Source organism: Mustelus asterias, chromosome 31 (assembly GCF_964213995.1).
Source record: "Mustelus asterias chromosome 31, sMusAst1.hap1.1, whole genome shotgun sequence".
Taxonomy (NCBI): Eukaryota; Metazoa; Chordata; class Chondrichthyes; order Carcharhiniformes; family Triakidae; genus Mustelus; species Mustelus asterias.
In genome coordinates, this window is record NC_135831.1 from 11,245,508 (window position 1) to 11,265,844 (window position 20,337).

General features: G+C 60.1%; 1 protein-coding gene across 1 annotated transcript in view; it reads left to right on the forward strand.

Annotated features, from left to right (window-relative positions):
- Positions 1-20,337, forward strand: part of ap4m1 (adaptor related protein complex 4 subunit mu 1) — a 48,497-nt gene that overhangs the window by 11,142 nt on the left and 17,018 nt on the right. Inside the window, exons 5-10 of the mRNA XM_078200767.1 lie at positions 5,741-5,851; positions 6,733-6,813; positions 8,887-8,949; positions 10,036-10,102; positions 11,614-11,667; positions 15,723-15,829. Of these exons, the coding sequence (XP_078056893.1) occupies positions 5,741-5,851; positions 6,733-6,813; positions 8,887-8,949; positions 10,036-10,102; positions 11,614-11,667; positions 15,723-15,829 (483 nt within the window). The remainder of the gene's footprint in view (positions 1-5,740; positions 5,852-6,732; positions 6,814-8,886; positions 8,950-10,035; positions 10,103-11,613; positions 11,668-15,722; positions 15,830-20,337) is intronic.

Sequence of the window (20,337 nt, forward strand, 5' to 3'; positions counted from 1 at the left end):
ATCCCCAAACACACAGGACAGCGCAGCGATCCCCAAACACACAGGACAGCGACCCCCAAACACACAGGACAGCGCGGCGATCCCCAAACACACAGGACAGCGCGGCGACCCCCAAACACACAGGACAGCGCAGCGATCCCCAAACACACAGGACAGCGACCCCCAAACACACAGGACAGCGCGGCGATCCCCAAACACACAGGACAGCGCGGTAACCCCCAAACACACAGGACAGCGCAGCGATCCCCAAACACACAGGACAGCGCAGCGATCCCCAAACACACAGGACAGCGCAGCGACCCCCAAACACACAGGACAGCGACCCCCAAACACACAGGACAGCGCAGCGACCCCCAAACACACAGGACAGCGCGGCGATCCCCAAACACACAGGACAGCGCGGTAACCCCCAAACACACAGGACAGCGCAGCGATCCCCAAACACACAGGACAGCGCAGCGATCCCCAAACACACAGGACAGCGCAGCGATCCCCAAACACACAGGACAGCGCAGCGACCCCCAAACACACAGGACGGTGCGGCGACCCCCAAACACACAGGACAGCGCGGGGTTCCCCAAACACACAGGACAGCGCAGCGATCCCCAAACACACAGGACAGCGCAGCGACCCCCAAACACACAGGACAGGACAGCGATCCCCAAACACACAGGACGGTGCGGCGACCCCCAAACACACAGGACAGCGCAGCGACCCCCAAACACACAGGACAGCGCAGCGACCCCCAAACACACAGGACAGCGCAGCGACCCCCAAACACACAGGACAGCGCAGCGATCCCCAAACACACAGGACAGCGCAGCGACCCCCAAACACACAGGACAGCGCAGCGACCCCCAAACACACAGGACAGCGCGGCGATCCCCAAACACACAGGACAGCGCAGCGACCCCCAAACACACAGGACAGCACAGCGACCCCCAAACACACAGGACAGCGCAGCGACCCCCAAACACACAGGACAGCGCAGCGACCCCCAAACACACAGGACAGCGCCGCGACCCCCAAACACACAGGACGGCGCAGCGACCCCCAAACACACAGGACGGTGCGGCGATCCCCAAACACACAGGACAGCGCAGCGACCCCCAAACACACAGGACAGCGATCCCCAAACACACAGGACAGCGATCCCCAAACACACAGGACAGCGCAGCGACCCCCAAACACACAGGACAGCGCAGCGACCCCCAAACACACAGGACAGCGCAGCGACCCCCAAACACACAGGACAGCGCGGTGACCCCCAAACACACAGGACAGTGCAGCGACCCCCAAACACACAGGACAGCGCAGCGACCCCCAAACACACGGGACAGCGCGGGGTTCCCCAAACACACAGGACAGCGATCCCCAAACACACAGGACAGCGCAGCGATCCCCAAACACACGGGACAGCGCGGTGACCCCCAAACACACAGGACAGTGCAGCGACCCCCAAACACACAGGACAGTGCAGCGACCCCCAAACACACAGGACGGTGCGGCGATCCCCAAACACACAGGACAGCGCAGCGACCCCCAAACACACAGGACGGTGCGGCGATCCCCAAACACACAGGACAGCGCAGCGACCCCCAAACACACAGGACAGCGATCCCCAAACACACAGGACAGCGCAGCGACCCCCAAACACACGGGACAGCGCGGTGACCCCCAAACACACAGGACAGTGCAGCGACACCCAAACACACAGGACAGCGCGGCGACCCCCAAACACACAGGACAGCGCAGCGACCCCCAAACACACAGGACAGTGCAGCGATCCCCAAACACACAGGACAGCGCAGCGATCCCCAAACACACGGGACAGCGCGGTGACCCCCAAACACACAGGACAGCGCAGCGATCCCCAAACACACAGGACAGCGCAGCGACCCCCAAACACACAGGACGGTGCGGCGACCCCCAAACACACGGGACAGCGCGGCGATCCCCAAACACACAGGACAGCGCAGCGACCCCCAAACACACAGGACAGCGCGGCGACCCCCAAACACACAGGACAGCGCGGCGACCCCCAAACACACAGGACGGTGCGGCGACCCCCAAACACACAGGACAGCGCAGCGACCCCCAAACACACAGGACAGCGCAGCGACCCCCAAACACACAGGACAGCGACCCCCAAACACACAGGACAGCGCGGCGACCCCCAAACACACAGGACAGCGCGGTGACCCCCAAACACACAGGACGGTGCGGCGACCCCCAAACACACGGGACAGCGCGGCGACCCCCAAACACACAGGACAGCGCAGCGACCCCCAAACACACAGGACGGTGCGGCGACCCCCAAACACACGGGACAGCGCGGGGTTCCCCAAACACACAGGACAGCGCAGCGACCCCCAAACACACAGGACGGTGCAGCGACCCCCAAACACACGGGACAGCGCGGGGTTCCCCAAACACACGGGACAGCGCGGTGACCCCCAAACACACAGGACAGCGCGGGGTTCCCCAAACACACAGGACAGCACAGCGACCCCCAAACACACAGGACAGCGCAGCGACCCCCAAACACACGGGACAGCGCAGCGACCCCCAAACACACGGGACAGCGCGGGGTTCCCCAAACACACAGGACAGCGATCCCCAAACACACAGGACAGCGCAGCGATCCCCAAACACACGGGACAGCGCGGTGACCCCCAAACACACAGGACAGTGCAGCGACCCCCAAACACACAGGACAGTGCAGCGACCCCCAAACACACAGGACGGTGCGGCGATCCCCAAACACACAGGACAGCGCAGCGACCCCCAAACACACAGGACGGTGCGGCGATCCCCAAACACACAGGACAGCGCAGCGACCCCCAAACACACAGGACAGCGATCCCCAAACACACAGGACAGCGCAGCGACCCCCAAACACACGGGACAGCGCGGTGACCCCCAAACACACAGGACAGTGCAGCGACACCCAAACACACGGGACAGCGCGGTGACCCCCAAACACACAGGACAGCGCAGCGACCCCCAAACACACAGGACAGTGCAGCGATCCCCAAACACACGGGACAGCGCGGTGACCCCCAAACACACAGGACAGCGCAGCGACCCCCAAACACACAGGACAGTGCAGCGATCCCCAAACACACGGGACAGCGCGGTGACCCCCAAACACACAGGACAGCGCAGCGACCCCCAAACACACAGGACAGTGCAGCGACACCCAAACACACGGGACAGCGCGGTGACCCCCAAACACACAGGACAGCGCAGCGACCCCCAAACACACAGGACAGTGCAGCGATCCCCAAACACACGGGACAGCGCGGTGACCCCCAAACACACAGGACAGCGCAGCGACCCCCAAACACACAGGACAGCGCAGCGACCCCCAAACACACAGGACAGTGCAGCGATCCCCAAACACACAGGACAGCGCAGCGATCCCCAAACACACGGGACAGCGCGGTGACCCCCAAACACACAGGACAGCGCAGCGACCCCCAAACACACAGGACAGCGCAGCGATCCCCAAACACACAGGACAGCGCAGCGATCCCCAAACACACAGGACAGCGCAGCGATCCCCAAACACACGGGACAGCGCGGTGACCCCCAAACACACAGGACAGCGCAGCGACCCCCAAACACACAGGACAGCGCAGCGACCCCCAAACACACAGGACAGTGCAGCGATCCCCAAACACACAGGACAGCGCAGCGATCCCCAAACACACGGGACAGCGCGGTGACCCCCAAACACACAGGACAGCGCAGCGACCCCCAAACACACAGGACAGCGCAGCGATCCCCAAACACACAGGACAGCGCAGCGATCCCCAAACACACAGGACAGCGCAGCGATCCCCAAACACACGGGACAGCGCGGCGATCCCCAAACACACAGGACAGCGCAGCGACCCCCAAACACACAGGACAGCGACCCCCAAACACACAGGACAGCGCAGCGACCCCCAAACACACAGGACAGTGCAGCGACCCCCAAACACACAGGACAGTGCAGCGATCCCCAAACACACAGGACAGCGACCCCCAAACACACAGGACAGCGACCCCCAAACACACAGGACAGTGCAGCGACCCCCAAACACACAGGACAGTGCAGCGATCCCCAAACACACAGGACAGCGATCCCCAAACACACAGGACAGCGCGGCGATCCCCAAACACACAGGACAGCGCAGCGATCCCCAAACACACAGGACAGCGCAGCGACCCCCAAACACACAGGACGGTGCGGCGACCCCCAAACACACGGGACAGCGCGGCGATCCCCAAACACACAGGACAGCGCAGCGACCCCCAAACACACAGGACAGCGCGGCGACCCCCAAACACACAGGACGGTGCGGCGACCCCCAAACACACAGGACAGCGCAGCGACCCCCAAACACACAGGACAGCGCAGCGACCCCCAAACACACAGGACAGCGACCCCCAAACACACAGGACAGCGCGGCGACCCCCAAACACACAGGACAGCGCGGTGACCCCCAAACACACAGGACGGTGCGGCGACCCCCAAACACACGGGACAGCGCGGCGACCCCCAAACACACAGGACGGTGCGGCGACCCCCAAACACACGGGACAGCGCGGGGTTCCCCAAACACACAGGACAGCGCAGCGACCCCCAAACACACAGGACGGTGCAGCGACCCCCAAACACACGGGACAGCGCGGGGTTCCCCAAACACACGGGACAGCGCGGGGTTCCCCAAACACACGGGACAGCGCGGGGTTCTCCAAACACACAGGACAGCGCAGCGTTCCCCAAACACACAGGACAGCGCAGCGATCCCCAAACACACAGGACAGCGCGGTGACCCCCAAACACACAGGACAGCGCGGCGATCCCCAAACGCGGGGGACGCTGCGGCAATCTCCAGATACAGGGCGCGGTGCGCAACGCGGGGTTCCCCGGGTGCGGCGAGGTGTTCCCCGGGCGCGGCGCGGCGTTCCCCGGGCGCGGGGTAGGGCGCAGCGTTCCCCGGGCGTGTGGTGTGGCGTTCCCCGGGCACCGGGTGCGGGGCGCGGTGTTCCCCAGGCGCAGGGAAGCATTCCCCGGGCGCGGGGTAGGGCACGGCGTTCCCCAGGTGCGGCGAGGTGTTCCCCGGGCGCAGGGTAGGGCGTGGCGTTCCCCGGGCGCGGCGAGGCGTTCCCCGGGCGCGGCGTTCCCCGGGCGCGGGGTAGGCCCCCCCCCCCCCCGTGCTCTTGATTCTTGCTTGCTGCTGCAGGTGGTGTTCCTGCAAACTGGATACTTGGTCTCTGTGCCAGACGGTTATCTCCCTCGAATCCCACACAACACGGCACTACTCTTGCACCCCAGTTGAGAGCGCAGAACACTAAGATTAATTTAGGATTGATCCTGAGCTATCGGAAGAGAATGGGTTAGTGGGATTAGTTTGGGGATTGATACAGGGTGATGGGGAGAGAGTGGGGCAGTGGGATTAGTCTGGGATTGATACAGGGTGATGGGGAGAGAGTGGGACAGTGGGATTAGTCTGGGATTGATACAGGGTGATGGGGAGAGAGTGGGGCAGTGGGATTAGTTTAGGATTGATACAGGGCTGTGGGGAGAAAGTGGGACAGTGGGATTAGTCTGGGATTGATACAGGGTGATGGGGAGAGAGCGGGGACAGTGGGGTGGGGAAGAGGTCGGTGGGTGTGTGATGGGGGTGTGTTTGGGGATGGAGGTGTGCTGACCCATGGGCAGTTGTGATTGGCCTTTCCCACACAGGATTACGGGTATATCCAGACCACATCGAGTGACATCCTGAAGAATTTCATCCAGAGTCAGCCCGAAATCCCCAAACAATTCAGCCTCTTCGAACTCGGCAACATCGGCCTGGTGAGTCCGGCTAGATTATTCCCCCCTCCTTCCCCCCCTTACCCCACCACCCGGGTCCAATCCCGACTTCCAGCTCACCCACCCGGGCCCACCCCCCGGTGAGCGGGGGGGGGGGGGGGGGCGGTTTGTAAAGGGGGTCCAGGCTGGGGGCTTTGGGGGTGAGGGAGAATCGTGGGTGAGAGGTGGGTTTGGGGCACAGTGCGGGCTTGTAATTTACAGTTTGATGGCGGTGAGGGGGGGTCAGGATCAGGGCGGTGTGAGGGGGTGGGGGTGGGGTTCAGGAGGTTGTGAGGGGGTGGGGGTGGGGTTCAGGAGGGTGTGAGGGTCGAGAGGGTCTGGGTGAGGTGGGGGTGGGGTCAGGAGGGTGTGAGGGGGTGGGGTTCAGGAGGGTGTGAGGGTCGAGAGGGTCTGGGTGAGGTGGGGGTGGGGTCAGGAGGGTGTGAGGGTCGAGGGGGTCTGGGTGAGGTGGGGGTAGGGTTCAGGAGGGTGTGAGGGGGTGGGGGTCTGGGTGAGGTGGGGATGGGGTTCAGGAGGTTGTGAGGGTCTCGGGGGTCTCGGTGAGGTGGGGATGGGGATCATGAGGGGGTGGGGGTGGGGTTCAGAAGGGTGTGAGGGTCGAGGGGGGTCTGGGTGAGGTGGGGGTGGGGTTCAGGAGGGTGTGTGGGGGTGGGGTTCAGGAGGGTGTGAGGAGGTGGGGGTGGGGTTCAGGAGGGTGTGTGGGGGTGGGGTTCAGGAGGGTGTGAGGGTCGAGGGGGGTCTGGTGAGGTGGGGATGGGGATCAGGAGGGGGTGGGGGTGGGGTTCAGGAGGGTGTGAGGGGGTGGGGGTGGGGTTCAGGAGGGTGTTTGCGTTTGTGTGTTTGTAATTTGTGTTCTGTTGCAGTTTGGAGCGGATACCCAGCAGAGCAAGGTGGCTCCCAGTAACGCAGCAAACAGACCCGTCCTGGCAATGCACGCCGAGGAGGTGAATATCATGGGGCAGAGACAGGCTGGGTGAACAATGCGGTCCCCGGACAGGGATTCACTCTGGGATACGGGGCCCCCGGACAGGGATTCACTCTGGGATACGGGGCCCCCGGACAGGGATTCCCTCTGGGATACAGTGTCCCCGGACAGGGATTCACTCGGGGATACAGTGTCCCCGGACAGGGATTCCCTCTGGGATACAGTGTCCCGGGACAGGGATTCACTCTGGGATACAGTGTCCCGGGACAGGGATTCCCTCTGGGATACAGTGCCCTCGGACAGGGATTCACTCTGGGATACGGGGTCCCCGGACAGGGATTCACTCTGGGATACGGTGTCCCCCGACAGGGATTCACTCTGGGATACGGGGCCCCCGGACAGGGATTCACTCTGGGATACAGTGTCCCCGGACAGGGATTCCCTCTGGGATACGGTGCCCCCGGACAGGGATTCCCTCTGGGATACGGTGCCCCCGGACAGGGATTCCCTCTGGGATACGGTGCCCCCGGACAGGGATTCACACTGGGATACGGTGCCCCCGGACAGGGATTCCCTCTGGGATACGGTGCCCCCGGACAGGGATTCCTTCTGGGATACGGTGCCCCCGGACAGGGACTCCCTCTGGGATACGGGGTCCCCGGACAGGGACTCCCTCTGGGATACGGGGTCCCCGGACAGGGACTCCCTCTGGGATACGGGGTCCCCGGACAGGGACTCCCTCTGGGATACGGGGTCCCCGGACAGGGACTCCCTCTGGGATACGGGGTCCCCGGACAGGGACTCCCTCTGGGATACGGGGTCCCCGGACAGGGACTCCCTCTGGGATACGGGGTCCCCGGACAGGGACTCCCTCTGGGATACGGGGTCCCCGGACAGGGACTCCCTCTGGGATACGGGGTCCCCGGACAGGGACTCCCTCTGGGATACGGTGAGGTGGGGGCGGGGTTCAGGAGGGTGTGTGGGGGTGGGGTTCAGGAGGGTGTGAGGATACGGTGACCCCCTCCGGGTCCCCGGGACAGTGACCCCCTCCGGGTCCCCGGGACAGTGACCCCCTCCGGGTCCCCGGGACAGTGACCCCCTCCGGGTCCCCGGGACAGTGACCCCCTCCGGGTCCCCGGGACAGTGACCCCCTCCGGGTCCCCGGGACAGTGACCCCCTCCGGGTCCCCGGGACAGTGACCCCCTCCGGGTCCCCGGGACAGTGACCCCCTCCGGGTCCCCGGGACAGTGACCCCCTCTGGGTCCCCGGGACAGTGACCCCCTCCGGGTCCCCGGGACAGTGACCCCCTCCGGGTCCCCGGGACAGTGACCCCCTCCGGGTCCCCGGGACAGTGACCCCCTCCGGGTCCCCGGGACAGTGACCCCCTCCGGGTCCCCGGGACAGTGACCCCCTCCGGGTCCCCGGGACAGTGACCCCCTCCGGGTCCCCGGGACAGTGACCCCCTCCGGGTCCCCGGGACAGTGACCCCCTCCGGGTCCCCGGGACAGTGACCCCCTCCGGGTCCCCGGGACAGTGACCCCCTCCGGGTCCCCGGGACAGTGACCCCCTCCGGGTCCCCGGGACAGTGACCCCCTCCGGGTCCCCGGGACAGTGACCCCCTCCGGGTCCCCGGGACAGTGACCCCCTCCGGGTCCCCGGGACAGTGACCCCCTCCGGGTCCCCGGGACAGTGACCCCCTCTGGGATATGGGTTCATAGAATCATAGAAACCCTACAGTGCAGAAAGAGGCCATTTGGCCCATCGAGTCTGCACTGACCACAATCCCACCCAGGCCCTACCCCCATATCCCCACATATTTTACCCGCTAATCCCTCTAACCTACGCATCTCAGGACTCTAAGGGGCAATTTTTAGCATGGCCAATCAACCTAACCCGCACATCTTTGGACTCCCGGGACAGTGACTGGGTTCCCGGGACAATGACTCTCTGGGATTCGGGTTCCTGGAACAGTGACTCTTTCTGGGATACGGGATTTGGAGGTGGGCGTAGGGAGGTCGGGATGGCAGGTCACTGCCGGGGGAGCGCAATTGGACGGTATTTAATACATCGACATTCTGTATTCTTTCCCCAGGGAGTGAAAACTGAAATCTTTGTGGATGTTATCGAGAGACTGACAGTGGTGATCGGAGGAAATGTAAGACCAGTCAGTTACAGATTTATGCAGCTGGTAACTGCATGCGTGCGTTTGCCTGCCTATGTGTGCGCACGTGCGAGAGTGTGCGCACGTGCGAGAGTGTGCGCGCGTGCGAGAGTGTGCGCGCGTGCGAGAGTGTGCGCGCGTGCGAGAGTGTGCGCGCGTGCGAGAGTGTGCGAGAGTGTGCGCGCGTGCGAGAGTGTGCGCGCGTGCGAGAGTGTGCGCGCGTGCGAGAGTGTGCGCACGTGCGAGAGTGTGCGCGCGTGCGAGAGTGTGCGCGCGTGCGAGAGTGTGCGCGCGTGCGAGAGTGTGCGCGCGTGCGAGAGTGTGCGCGCGTGCGAGAGTGTGCGCGCGTGCGAGAGTGTGCGCGCGTGCGAGAGTGTGCTTGTGTGTGCGTGCATCTGCCCGTGTGTGTGCATGAGCGTCTGCCTGTCTGAGTGCGCACACGTACCTTGTCTGCCTGTGTGTGTGTGTGTGTGTATCTTTGTGTGTGTGGTTGTGACTGGGGGTGGGGGCGGGTGTGTGGTTGTGTGAGTGGCGGGGGGTGTGTGTGTGAGTGGCGGGGGGTGTGTGTGTGGTTGTGTGAGTGGCGGGGTGTGTGTGTGTGGTTGTGTGAGTGGCGGGGTGTGTGTGTGTGTGGTTGTGTGAGTGGCGGGGTGTGTGTGTGTGGTTGTGTGAGTGGCGGGGTGTGTGTGAGTGGCGGGGTGTGTGTGAGTGGTTGTGTGAGTGGCGGGGTGTGTGTGTGTGGTTGTGTGAGTGGCGGGGTGTGTGTGTGTGGTTGTGTGAGTGGCGGGGTGTGTGTGTGTGGTTGTGTGAGTGGCGGGGTGTGTGTGAGTGGCGGGGTGTGTGTGAGTGGTTGTGTGAGTGGCGGGGTGTGTGTGTGTGGTTGTGTGAGTGGCGGGGTGTGTGTGAGTGGTTGTGTGAGTGGCGGGGTGTGTGTGTGTGGTTGTGTGAGTGGCGGGGTGTGTGTGAGTGGCGGGGTGTGTGTGTGTGGTGTGAGTGGGGGGGGGGGGGTGGGGGGGAGATGTGTGTAGGGAGTGTGAGTGCCGGTCTGTGCTGATATCTCCCGATGGGAATGTTTTACAGGGCGCTCTGTTGAGGGCGGATGTACAGGGGGAGGTGCGGATGAAATGCTTCCTGCCCAGCAGCACAGGTATTGTTAATGTTCTGGGTGGCGGGTGTCTCCCGCGCTGGTGCTGTTTGCTGCAGTATTGCAAATCCCAGGAGCTCACTGTTGTCGGACACGATTCTCAATCTCTTCCCATTGCTTCATGGGTGCGGGACTGGGGGGGGGGAGGTGGTGGTGGACTCGGGGGGTGCATCTCGGGGCCTGGGGGGGACGGGGCGTGTCGGGCCTTGGGGGGGGGGGGGTGCGTGTTGGGGGCGGGGGGGGTGCGTGTCGGGGCCTGGGGGGGGGGGTGCGTGTTGGGGGCGGGAGGGCATGTTGTGGCCTCGGGGGGGGGGGGGTTGGGGTTTGGGGGGGCGTGTCAGGGCCTCAGGTGGGGGGGGCTATCAGGGTCTCGGGGGAGGGGGGGTGTGTCGGGGCCTTGGGGGAGGGGGGGGCGTGTCAGGGCCTCGGGGGAGGGGGGGGTGTCGGGGCCTCGGGGGAGGGGGGGGTGTCGGGGCCTCGGGGGAGGGGGGCGTGTCGGGGCCTCGGGGGAGGGGGGGTGTCGGGGCCTCGGGGGAGTGGGGGCGTGTCGGGGCCTCGGGGGAGTGGGGGGCGTGTCGGGGCCTCGAGTGGGGGGGGGTGTCGGGGCCTCGGGGGAGGGGGGGTGTCGGGGCCTCGGGGGAGGGGGGGGTGTCGAGGCCTCGGGGGAGGGGGGGGGTGTCGAGGCCTCGGGTGGGGGGGGGGGGTGTGTCGGGGCCTCGAGTGGGGGGGGTGTCGGGGCCTCGAGTGGGGGGCGTGTCGGGGCCTTGGGGGAGGGGGGGCATGTCGGGGCCTGGGGGGGGGCGTGTTGGGGCCTCGGGGGGTGGGGGGGGTTGGGGTTTGGGGGGGGCGTGTCAGGGCCTCGGGTGGGGGGGGGGTGTCGGGGCCTCGAGTGGGGGGGGTGTCGGGGCCTCGAGTGGGGGGCGTGTCGGGGCCTTGGGGGAGGGGGGGCATGTCGGGGCCTGGGGGTGGGCGTGTTGGGGCCTCGGGGGGTGGGGGGGGTTGGGGTTTGGGGGGGCGTGTCAGGGCCTCGGGTGGGGGGGCGTGTCAGGGCCTCGGGGGAGGGAGGTGTGTCGGGGCCTCGGGTGGGGGTGTGTGTCGGGGCATTGGGGGGGTGCGGTTGGGGCCTGGGTGGGTGTGTCGGGGCCTCGGTCTATGGCAGAGGTTGCTCAGTCTTGGTGCTGAATCTGTTGATACGTCTCTCTCTCTCCTGTCAGTCTCTGATTACTGAGCTGACACAGGTCCTCCTCCCAGGACAATAACCTCTGCCTTTCCCAGGTCTGATGTGGAGATGCCGGCGTTGGACTGGGGTAAGCACAGTGAGAAGTCTCACAACACCAGGTCCCACTCACCTGATTTAGGAGCAGCGCTCCGAAAGCTTGTGGCTTGCGCTACCAAATAAACCTATTGGACATTAACCCGGTGTTGTGAGACCTCTTACTGTGCTTTCCCAGGTCTAACGTCTCCGACACTTCCACTTCCTACCGCCCTGAGTGAACCTGTCTTTCTTCCCTTAGAAATCCGTATTGGCCTGAATGAGGAGTTCAGTATCGGGAAGGCTGAGCTTCGAGGTGAGTGCGGTTGGTGCAGGAGTGTTGGGTGAGCTGGACGTTGCAGATAGACGGGGAGGAGAGAGAGAGGCTGTGGATATGTGATGTGGGGGTGATGAGAATCTAGGGGATGTTCTGGTCAGCGTGCGGGGTGGTATAGAATTAGCAGAGTGATACAAGGGATTAAAAGGGTTAAACCATAATGACAAGTTGTACAGACTTCCTTTGAACAGTGTTAGAATTCAGGTCAGAAATTCCAAAGTGTTTTATGAAATCCGCCTGGATTATAAGATTTGCATTTTGAATTTAGCACGGGTGAGCATGAGATGTTTCACTTCAGGTATGATTCAAATGACCCACTAGGGAGCTTTTATCAAAGTTTATTTAAGAATATAGTTAACATATAGCAATAACTTTTACCAATTACAAACAAGCAAAAAAAACCCATGATATTGTATACACCTTAACACCGTTCCAATCAAACAAATCCCAGAAACAAAACACATGCCACAGGTTTAGCACAGAAAATACAAATGCTCACCTGATGCTGGAACTTCATCCTTTGGTTCGATGTTCTTTTGAGACGCACACAGGCAAGCTTGAAGTCCGAGCAGCTTCCCAGAACACCAGGGAGAGCGAGAGAGAAGCTCTAGGTACTAACTAGCAAACCACCAACAACAGAATTTTCACTCCAGGAAGCCAGGAGACCTGCTGCCAGCTAACCAGCAGAATTTCCAATACTAGGGGGAGAGAGAGAAAAAAACACTGCTTTCAGTCTGATATCCAAATACTAAAACAACAACTCCTGTCACCTGACCTGTCATGATGTGGAGATGCCGGCGTTGGACTGGGGTAAACACAGTAAGAAGTCTAACAACACCAGGTTAAAGTCCAACAGGTTTATTTGGTAGCAAAAGCCACACAAGCTTTCGGAACAGGCTGTTCCTTCGTCAGGTGGGTGGGAGTTCTGATCACAAACAGAACACAAAGACACAAACTCAATTTACATGAATAATGATTGGCATGTGAGTCTTTACAGCCAATCAAGTCTTAAAGGTACAGACAATGTCAGTGGAGGGAGCATTAAGATTTACACATCCAGGCAGGTTGTGGGGGTTGCAGCTACTGTGACATGCACCCAATATCCCGGTTGAGGCCACCCTCATGTGTGCGGAACCTGACTATCAGTCTCTGCTCAGCGACTCTGCGCTGTCGAGTGTCGTGAAGGCCGTCTTGGAGAACGCTTACCCGGAGATCCCTCCACTCACATTGTCAGTACCTTTAAGACTTGATTAGCTGTAAAGACTCACATTCCAATCATTATTCATGTAAATTGAGTTTGTGTCTTTGTGCCCTGTTTGTGATCAGAACGTGGAGATACATTGTTTTGTTTCTTAAAGGCTTGATTAGTTGTAAGTATTCGCATTCCAACCATTATTCATGGTAAATTGAGTCTGTGTCTTTATAAGCTCTGTTTGTGAACAGAATTCCCACTCACCTGAAGAAGGGGCTTAGAGCTCCGAAAGCTTGTGTGGCTTTTGCTACCAAATAAACCTGTTGGACTTTAACCTGGTGTTGTTAAACTTCTTACTGTGCTGACCTGACCTGTCAACCAGTCTTCTCCCTCACAATGCAGGGTCATAAAACAAATCCCAGCAAGTACCTGAGGCCCAGAGTAAAAATAAACAAAACCCCATTTAAACCATTGAAGCAGCAATAAAAGGACTTTTAGCAGCCAGCTCAGCAACAATAGCAAAAAACCCAAAGCTGCTTAACTGCAGAGAACATGATTTTTAAAAAAAATTCTTACAGCCGCAGTAACGTCACAACAGTGAGATCTGCTGCGATCCTAGTAATAGTTAAAAGAATTTCAGAGGGGAGATGAACACCATTTCTTTGCTCTGGTGTGTGGGCAGAATATAAAACAATAGAATAGAATCACAGCATAATTACAGCACAGGAGGCCATTCTGCCAGCTCATTCACCTAACCCCAATCCCCGCTATCCCCTCACCTTTTTCCTGTAGCCCTCATGAGATGATGACCCAGTTCTGATGCCTATCCCTAATTGCCCTGGAACTGATTGGCTTGTTTGGCCATTTCCGAGTCAGCCACATTGCTGTGTGGGTCAGACTGGGTAAGGATTTGCCTGGATGCTGCAGCTCCAACAACATTCAGGAAGCTCGTCACCATCCAGCCCCACTTAATCGCTCCCCTTTCCACTCCCTCCACCACCAACACTCAGTAGCAGCAGTGTGGACCATCTACAAGACACACTGCGGCAACTCAACAAGGCTCCTTAGGCAGCACCTTCCACAACCCACCACGACGACTATCTCGGAGGACAAGGGGGAACAGATGCCGAGGAACAACACCAACTGGAGGTTCTCCTCCAAGTCACTGACTGGAAAATATATCGGCCGTTCCTTCGCTGTCGCTGGGTCAAAATCTTGGAGCTCCCTCCCGAACAGCACTGTGGGTGTCCCACATGGACTGCAGTGGGTTCAAGAAGGCAGCTCGCCACCATCTTCTCAAGGGGCAATCAAGGATGGGCAATAAATGCTGGCCACACCCCGTAAAAATACACTTCAAAAACAGGATGGTAGGTGGGATTTTGCCTCAGAAACCCAGGATGGGGTGGCAGCAATAATTCAACATTTCTCTCTTTTTGGTAAGGCCATGACCAATCAGAATTGATTAGTCAGGCACTCTGCACCCTCTTCTCATGCGGTGTAACTTGAAATTTGGCATTCTGGTGTCTGTCCTGCTGAATACCAGAGGAAAAGCCAGGTCTCTCTTTGGGGCCCAAAGTCACCTGGAAACAGCCACTCGAAGCTCAGAGCAAGTATCTCCCTTCAGAGCAGCAAGTGTAGTGGGGGACATGCCGCTGTCTACATCAACGGGGATGAAGTGGAAATGGTCGAGAGCTTCAGGTTTTTAGGTGTCCAAGTCGCCAAAACCCTGTCCAGGTCCCTCCATGCCGACACTATAGTTAAGAACATAAGAACTAGGAGCAGGAGTAGGCCATCTGGCTCCTCGAACCTGCCCCGCCATTCAATAAGATCCTGGCTGATCTTTTTGTGGACTCGGCTCCACTTACCCGCCCGCTCACCTTAACCCTTAATTCCTTTACTGTTCAAAAATTTGTCGATCCCACCAACTTTCTCAGAAGACGAAGGAAATTTGGCATGTCAGCTACGACTCTCACCATCTTTTACAGATGCACCATAGAAAGCATTCTTTCTGGTTGTATCACAGCTTGGTCTGGGCTCCTGCTCTGCCCAAGACTGAAAGAAGCTACAAAAGATCGTGAATGTAGCCCAATCCGTCACGCAAACCAGCCTCCCATCCATTGACTCTGTCTACACTTCGCGCTGCCTCGGCAAAGCAGCCAGCGTAATTAAGGACCCCACGCACCCCGGACATTCTCTCTTCCACCTTCTTCTGTTGGGAAAAAGGCACAAAAGTCTGAGGTCACGTACCAACCGACTCAAGAACAGCTTCTTCCCTGCTGCTGTCAGACTTTTGAATGGACTTGCCTTGCATAAAGTTGATCTTTCTCTACACCCGAGCTGTGACTGTAACACTACATTCTGCACTCTCTCCATTTTGTCGTCTCTATGTGCTCTATGAACGGTATGCTTTGTCTATATAGCGCTCAAGAAACAATACTTTTCACCGTTTCCCAATACATGAGACAGTAATAAATTCAATGAGGGAGTTAGTTGTGTTCTGGGACGAGGTATTTGATTTGATCTGATTTATTATTGCGGTCTTGGGCAGAGCAGGAGCCAGACCGAGCTGTGATACAATCAGAAAGAATGCTTTCTATGGTGTATCTGTAAAAGTTGGTGAGAGTCGTAGCTGACATGCCAAATTTCTTTAGTCTTTTGAGAAAATACAGGTCTTGGTGAGCTTTCCGAACTATAGTGTCGGCATGGGGGGACCATGGTTGATGTCAACAGGGAAATGTCCTCCATGACGCTTGGTTGTGTTCTGGGGCTCTGGAGTTGGTTGTATTCTGGGATGTGACTGGGATCATGGCTCCTCTATTCATTCCCTGTGGGGTTTTTTCAGGATATGCTGCTGCTGTCAAGGTTGATGAGTGCAGCTTCCATCAATCGGTCAAACTGGAGGAATTTGAAAGCAACCGAATCCTGAAAGTCATCCCCCCCCACGGAGAGGTATGTAATCCACACACCTCCCTCCCCCACTCATAATGACTCAAACTCCCCAACCCACCCCCTTTCCCCAATCCCCACCTTCAACCCCCTTCCCCACCTTCAACCCCCTTCCCCACCGTCAACCCCCTTCCCCACCTTCAACCCCCTTCCCCACCTTCAACCCCCTTCCCCACCTTCAACCCCCTTCCCCACCTTCAACCCCCTTCCCCGCCTTCAACCCCCTTCCCCACCTTCAACCCCCTTCCCCACCTTCAACCCCCTTCCCCACCTTCAACCCCCTTCCCCAACGTCAACCCCCTTCCCCACCTTCAACCCCCTTCCCCACCTTCAACCCCCTTCCTCACCTTCAACCCCGTTCCCCACCTTCAACCCCCTTCCCCGCCTTCAACCCCCTTCCCCACCTTCAACCCCCTTCCCCACCGTCAACCCCCTTCCCCACCGTCAACCCCCTTCCCCACCTTCAACCCCCTTCCCCACCTTCAACCCCCTTCCCCACCTTCAACCCCCTTCCCCACCGTCAACCCCCTTCCCCACCGTCAACCCCCTTCCCCACCGTCAACCCCCTTCCCCACCGTCAACCCCCTTCCCCACCTTCAACCCCCTTCCCCACCTTCAACCCCCTTCCCCACCTTCAACCCCCTTCCCACCTTCAACCCCCTTCCCCACCTTCAACCCCCTTGCCCACCTTCAACCCCCTTGCCCACCTTCAACCCCCTTGCCCACCTTCAACCCCCTTGCCCACCTTCAACCCCCTTCCCCGCCTTCAACCCGGTCCCCACCTTCAACCCCGGTCCCCACCTTCAACCCCCTTCCCCACCTTCAATCCCCTTCCCCACCTTCAACCCCGGTCCCCACCTTCAACCCCGGTCCCCACCTTCAACCCCCTTCCCCGCCTTCAACCCCCTTCCCCACCTTCAACCCCCTTCCCCGCCTTCAACCCCCTTCCCGCCTTCAACCCCCTTCCCCGCCTTCAACCCCTGTCCCCACCTTCAAGCCCCTTCCCCACCTTCAAGCCCCTTCCCCACCTTCAAGCCCGGTCCCCACCTTCAACCCCATTTCCCACCTTCAACCCCCTTCCCCGCCTTCAACCCCCTTCCCCGCCTTCAACCCCGGTCCCCACCTTCAACCCCCTTCCCCGCCTTCAACCCCCTTCCCCGCCTTCAACCCCCTTCCCCGCCTTCAACCCCCTTCCCCGCCTTCAACCCCCTTCCCCGCCTTCAACCCCCTTCCCCGTCTTCAACCCCGGTCCCCACCTTCAAGCCCCTTCCCCACCTTCAAGCCCCTTCCCCACCTTCAAGCCCGGTCCCCACCTTCAACCCCCTTCCCCACCTTCAACCCCCTTCCCCGCCTTCAACCCCCTTCCCCGCCTTCAACCCCGGTCCCCACCTTCAACCTCCTTCCCCACCTTCAACCCCCTTCCCCACCGTCAACCCCCTTCCCCGCCTTCAACCCCCTTCCCCGCCTTCAACCCCCTTCCCCGCCTTCAACCCCCTTCCCCACCGTCAACCCCCTTCCCCACCGTCAACCCCCTTCCCCACCGTCAACCCCCTTCCCCACCTTCAACCCCCTTCCCCACCTTCAACCCCCTTCCCCACCTTCAACCCCCTTCCCCACCTTCAACCCCCTTCCCCGCCTTCAACCCCCTTCCCCACCTTCAACCCCCTTCCCCACCTTCAACCCCCTTCCCCGCCTTCAACCCCCTTCCCCGCCTTCAACCCCCTTCCCCGCCTTCAACCCCGGTCCCCACCTTCAACCCCGGTCCCCACCTTCAACCCCGGTCCCCACCTTCAACCCCGGTCCCCACCTTCAACCCCGGTCCCCACCTTCAACCCCCTTCCCCGCCTTCAACCCCCTTCCCCGCCTTCAACCCCCTTCCCCGCCTTCAACCCCCTTCCCCACCGTCAACCCCCTTCCCCACCTTCAACCCCCTTCCCCGCCTTCAACCCCCTTCCCCACCTTCAACCCCCTTCCCCACCTTCAACCCCCTTCCCCACCGTCAACCCCCTTCCCCACCTTCAACCCCGTTCCCCACCTTCAACCCCCTTCCCCGCCTTCAACCCCCTTCCCCACCTTCAACCCCCTTCCCCACCGTCAACCCCCTTCCCCACCTTCAACCCCCTTCCCCACCTTCAACCCCCTTCCCCACCTTCAACCCCCTTCCCCACCGTCAACCCCCTTCCCCACCGTCAACCCCCTTCCCCACCTTCAACCCCCTTCCCCACCTTCAACCCCCTTCCCCACCTTCAACCCCCTTCCCCACCTTCAACCCCCTTCCCCACCTTCAACCCCCTTCCCCACCTTCAACCCCCTTCCCCACCTTCAACCCCCTTGCCCACCTTCAACCCCCTTGCCCACCTTCAACCCCCTTGCCCACCTTCAACCCCCTTGCCCACCTTCAACCCCTTGCCCACCTTCAACCCCCTTCCCCGCCTTCAACCCCCTTCCCCACCTTCAATCCCGGTCCCCACCTTCAACCCCGGTCCCCACCTTCAACCCCGGTCCCCACCTTCAACCCCCTTCCCCGCCTTCAACCCCCTTCCCCGCCTTCAACCCCCTTCCCCGCCTTCAACCCCCTTCCCCGCCTTCAACCCCCTTCCCCGCCTTCAACCCCCTTCCCCGCCTTCAACCCCCTTCCCCGCCTTCAACCCCGGTCCCCACCTTCAAGCCCCTTCCCCACCTTCAAGCCCCTTCCCCACCTTCAAGCCCGGTCCCCACCTTCAACCCCTTTCCCACCTTCAACCCCCTTCCCCGCCTTCAACCCCCTTCCCCGCCTTCAACCCCGGTCCCCACCTTCAACCCCCTTCCCCGTCTTCAACCCCGGTCCCCACCTTCAAGCCCCTTCCCCACCTTCAAGCCCCTTCCCCACCTTCAAGCCCGGTCCCCACCTTCAACCCCCTTCCCCACCTTCAACCCCCTTCCCCGCCTTCAACCCCCTTCCCCGCCTTCAACCCCGGTCCCCACCTTCAACCCCCTTCCCCACCTTCAACCCCCTTCCCCACCGTCAACCCCCTTCCCCGCCTTCAACCCCCTTCCCCGCCTTCAACCCCCTTCCCCACCGTCAACCCCCTTCCCCACCTTCAACCCCCTTCCCCACCTTCAACCCCCTTCCCCACCTTCAACTCCCTTCCCCACCTTCAACCCCCTTCCCCACCTTCAACCCCCTTCCCCGCCTTCAACCCCGGTCCCCACCTTCAACCCCCTTCCCCACCTTCAACCCCCTTCCCCACCTTCAACCCCCTTCCCCGCCTTCAACCCCCTTCCCCGCCTTCAACCCCGGTCCCCACCTTCAACCCCGGTCCCCACCTTCAACCCCGGTCCCCACCTTCAACCCCGGTCCCCACCTTCAACCCCGGTCCCCACCTTCAACCCCCTTCCCCGCCTTCAACCCCCTTCCCCGCCTTCAACCCCCTTCCCCGCCTTCAACCCCCTTCCCCACCGTCAACCCCCTTCCCCACCTTCAACCCCCTTCCCCACCTTCAACCCCCTTCCCCAATCCCATCCCTTGCTTCCTGATCTCCCACTCCCTACCGCCCCCTCCTCCGCCCCGCCAACACTGTTTCCCTCCCTGACTGATGTATTGTCTCTCTCTCTCTCTCTCTAACTGACTCATTCTCTCTATCTCTCTCTCTCTCTAACTGACTGATATATTCTCTCTCTCTCTAACTGACTGATGCATTCTCTCTCTCTCTCTCTAACTGACACATTCTCTCTCTCTCTAACTGACATCTTCTCTCTCTCTAACTGACTGATGCATTCTCTCTCTCTTTCTAACTGACACATTCTCTCTCTTTCTAACTGACGCATTCTCTCTCTCTCTAACTGACATCTTCTCTCTCTCAAACTGATACATTCTCTCTGTCAAACTGACTGATATCTTCTCTCTCTCTCTCTCTCTCTAACTGACACATTCTCTCTCTCTCTTTAACTGACTGATACATTCTCTCTCTCTAACTGACTGACATTCTCTCTCTCTCTAACTGACACATTCTCTCTCTCTCTCTAACTGACTGATATCTTCCCTCTCTCTGTAACTCACTGATACATTCTCTCTCTCTCTCTCTTACTGACTGACACATTCTCTCTCTCTCTCTCTCTAACTGACACATTCTTTCTCTCATGCCTGACACATTCTCTCTCTCTGTCTAACTGACACATTCTCTCTCTCTCTCACTGACTGACACATTCTCTCTCTCTCACTGACTGACACATTCTCTCTCTCTCACTGACTGATACATTCTCTCTCTCTCTTGCTCTAACTGACTGATACATTCTCTCTCTCTTGCTCTAACTGACTGACACATTCTCTCTCTCTCTCTCGAACTGACTCATTCTCTCTATCTCTCTCTCTCTAACTGACTGATACATTCTCTCTCTCTCTCTGACTGACATTCTCTCTCTCTCTGACACATTCTCTCTCTGACATATTCTCTCTCTCTCTCTCTAACTGACTGATACATTCTCTCTCTCCCTCTCTCTGACTGACACATTCTCTCTCTCTCTCTCTCTGA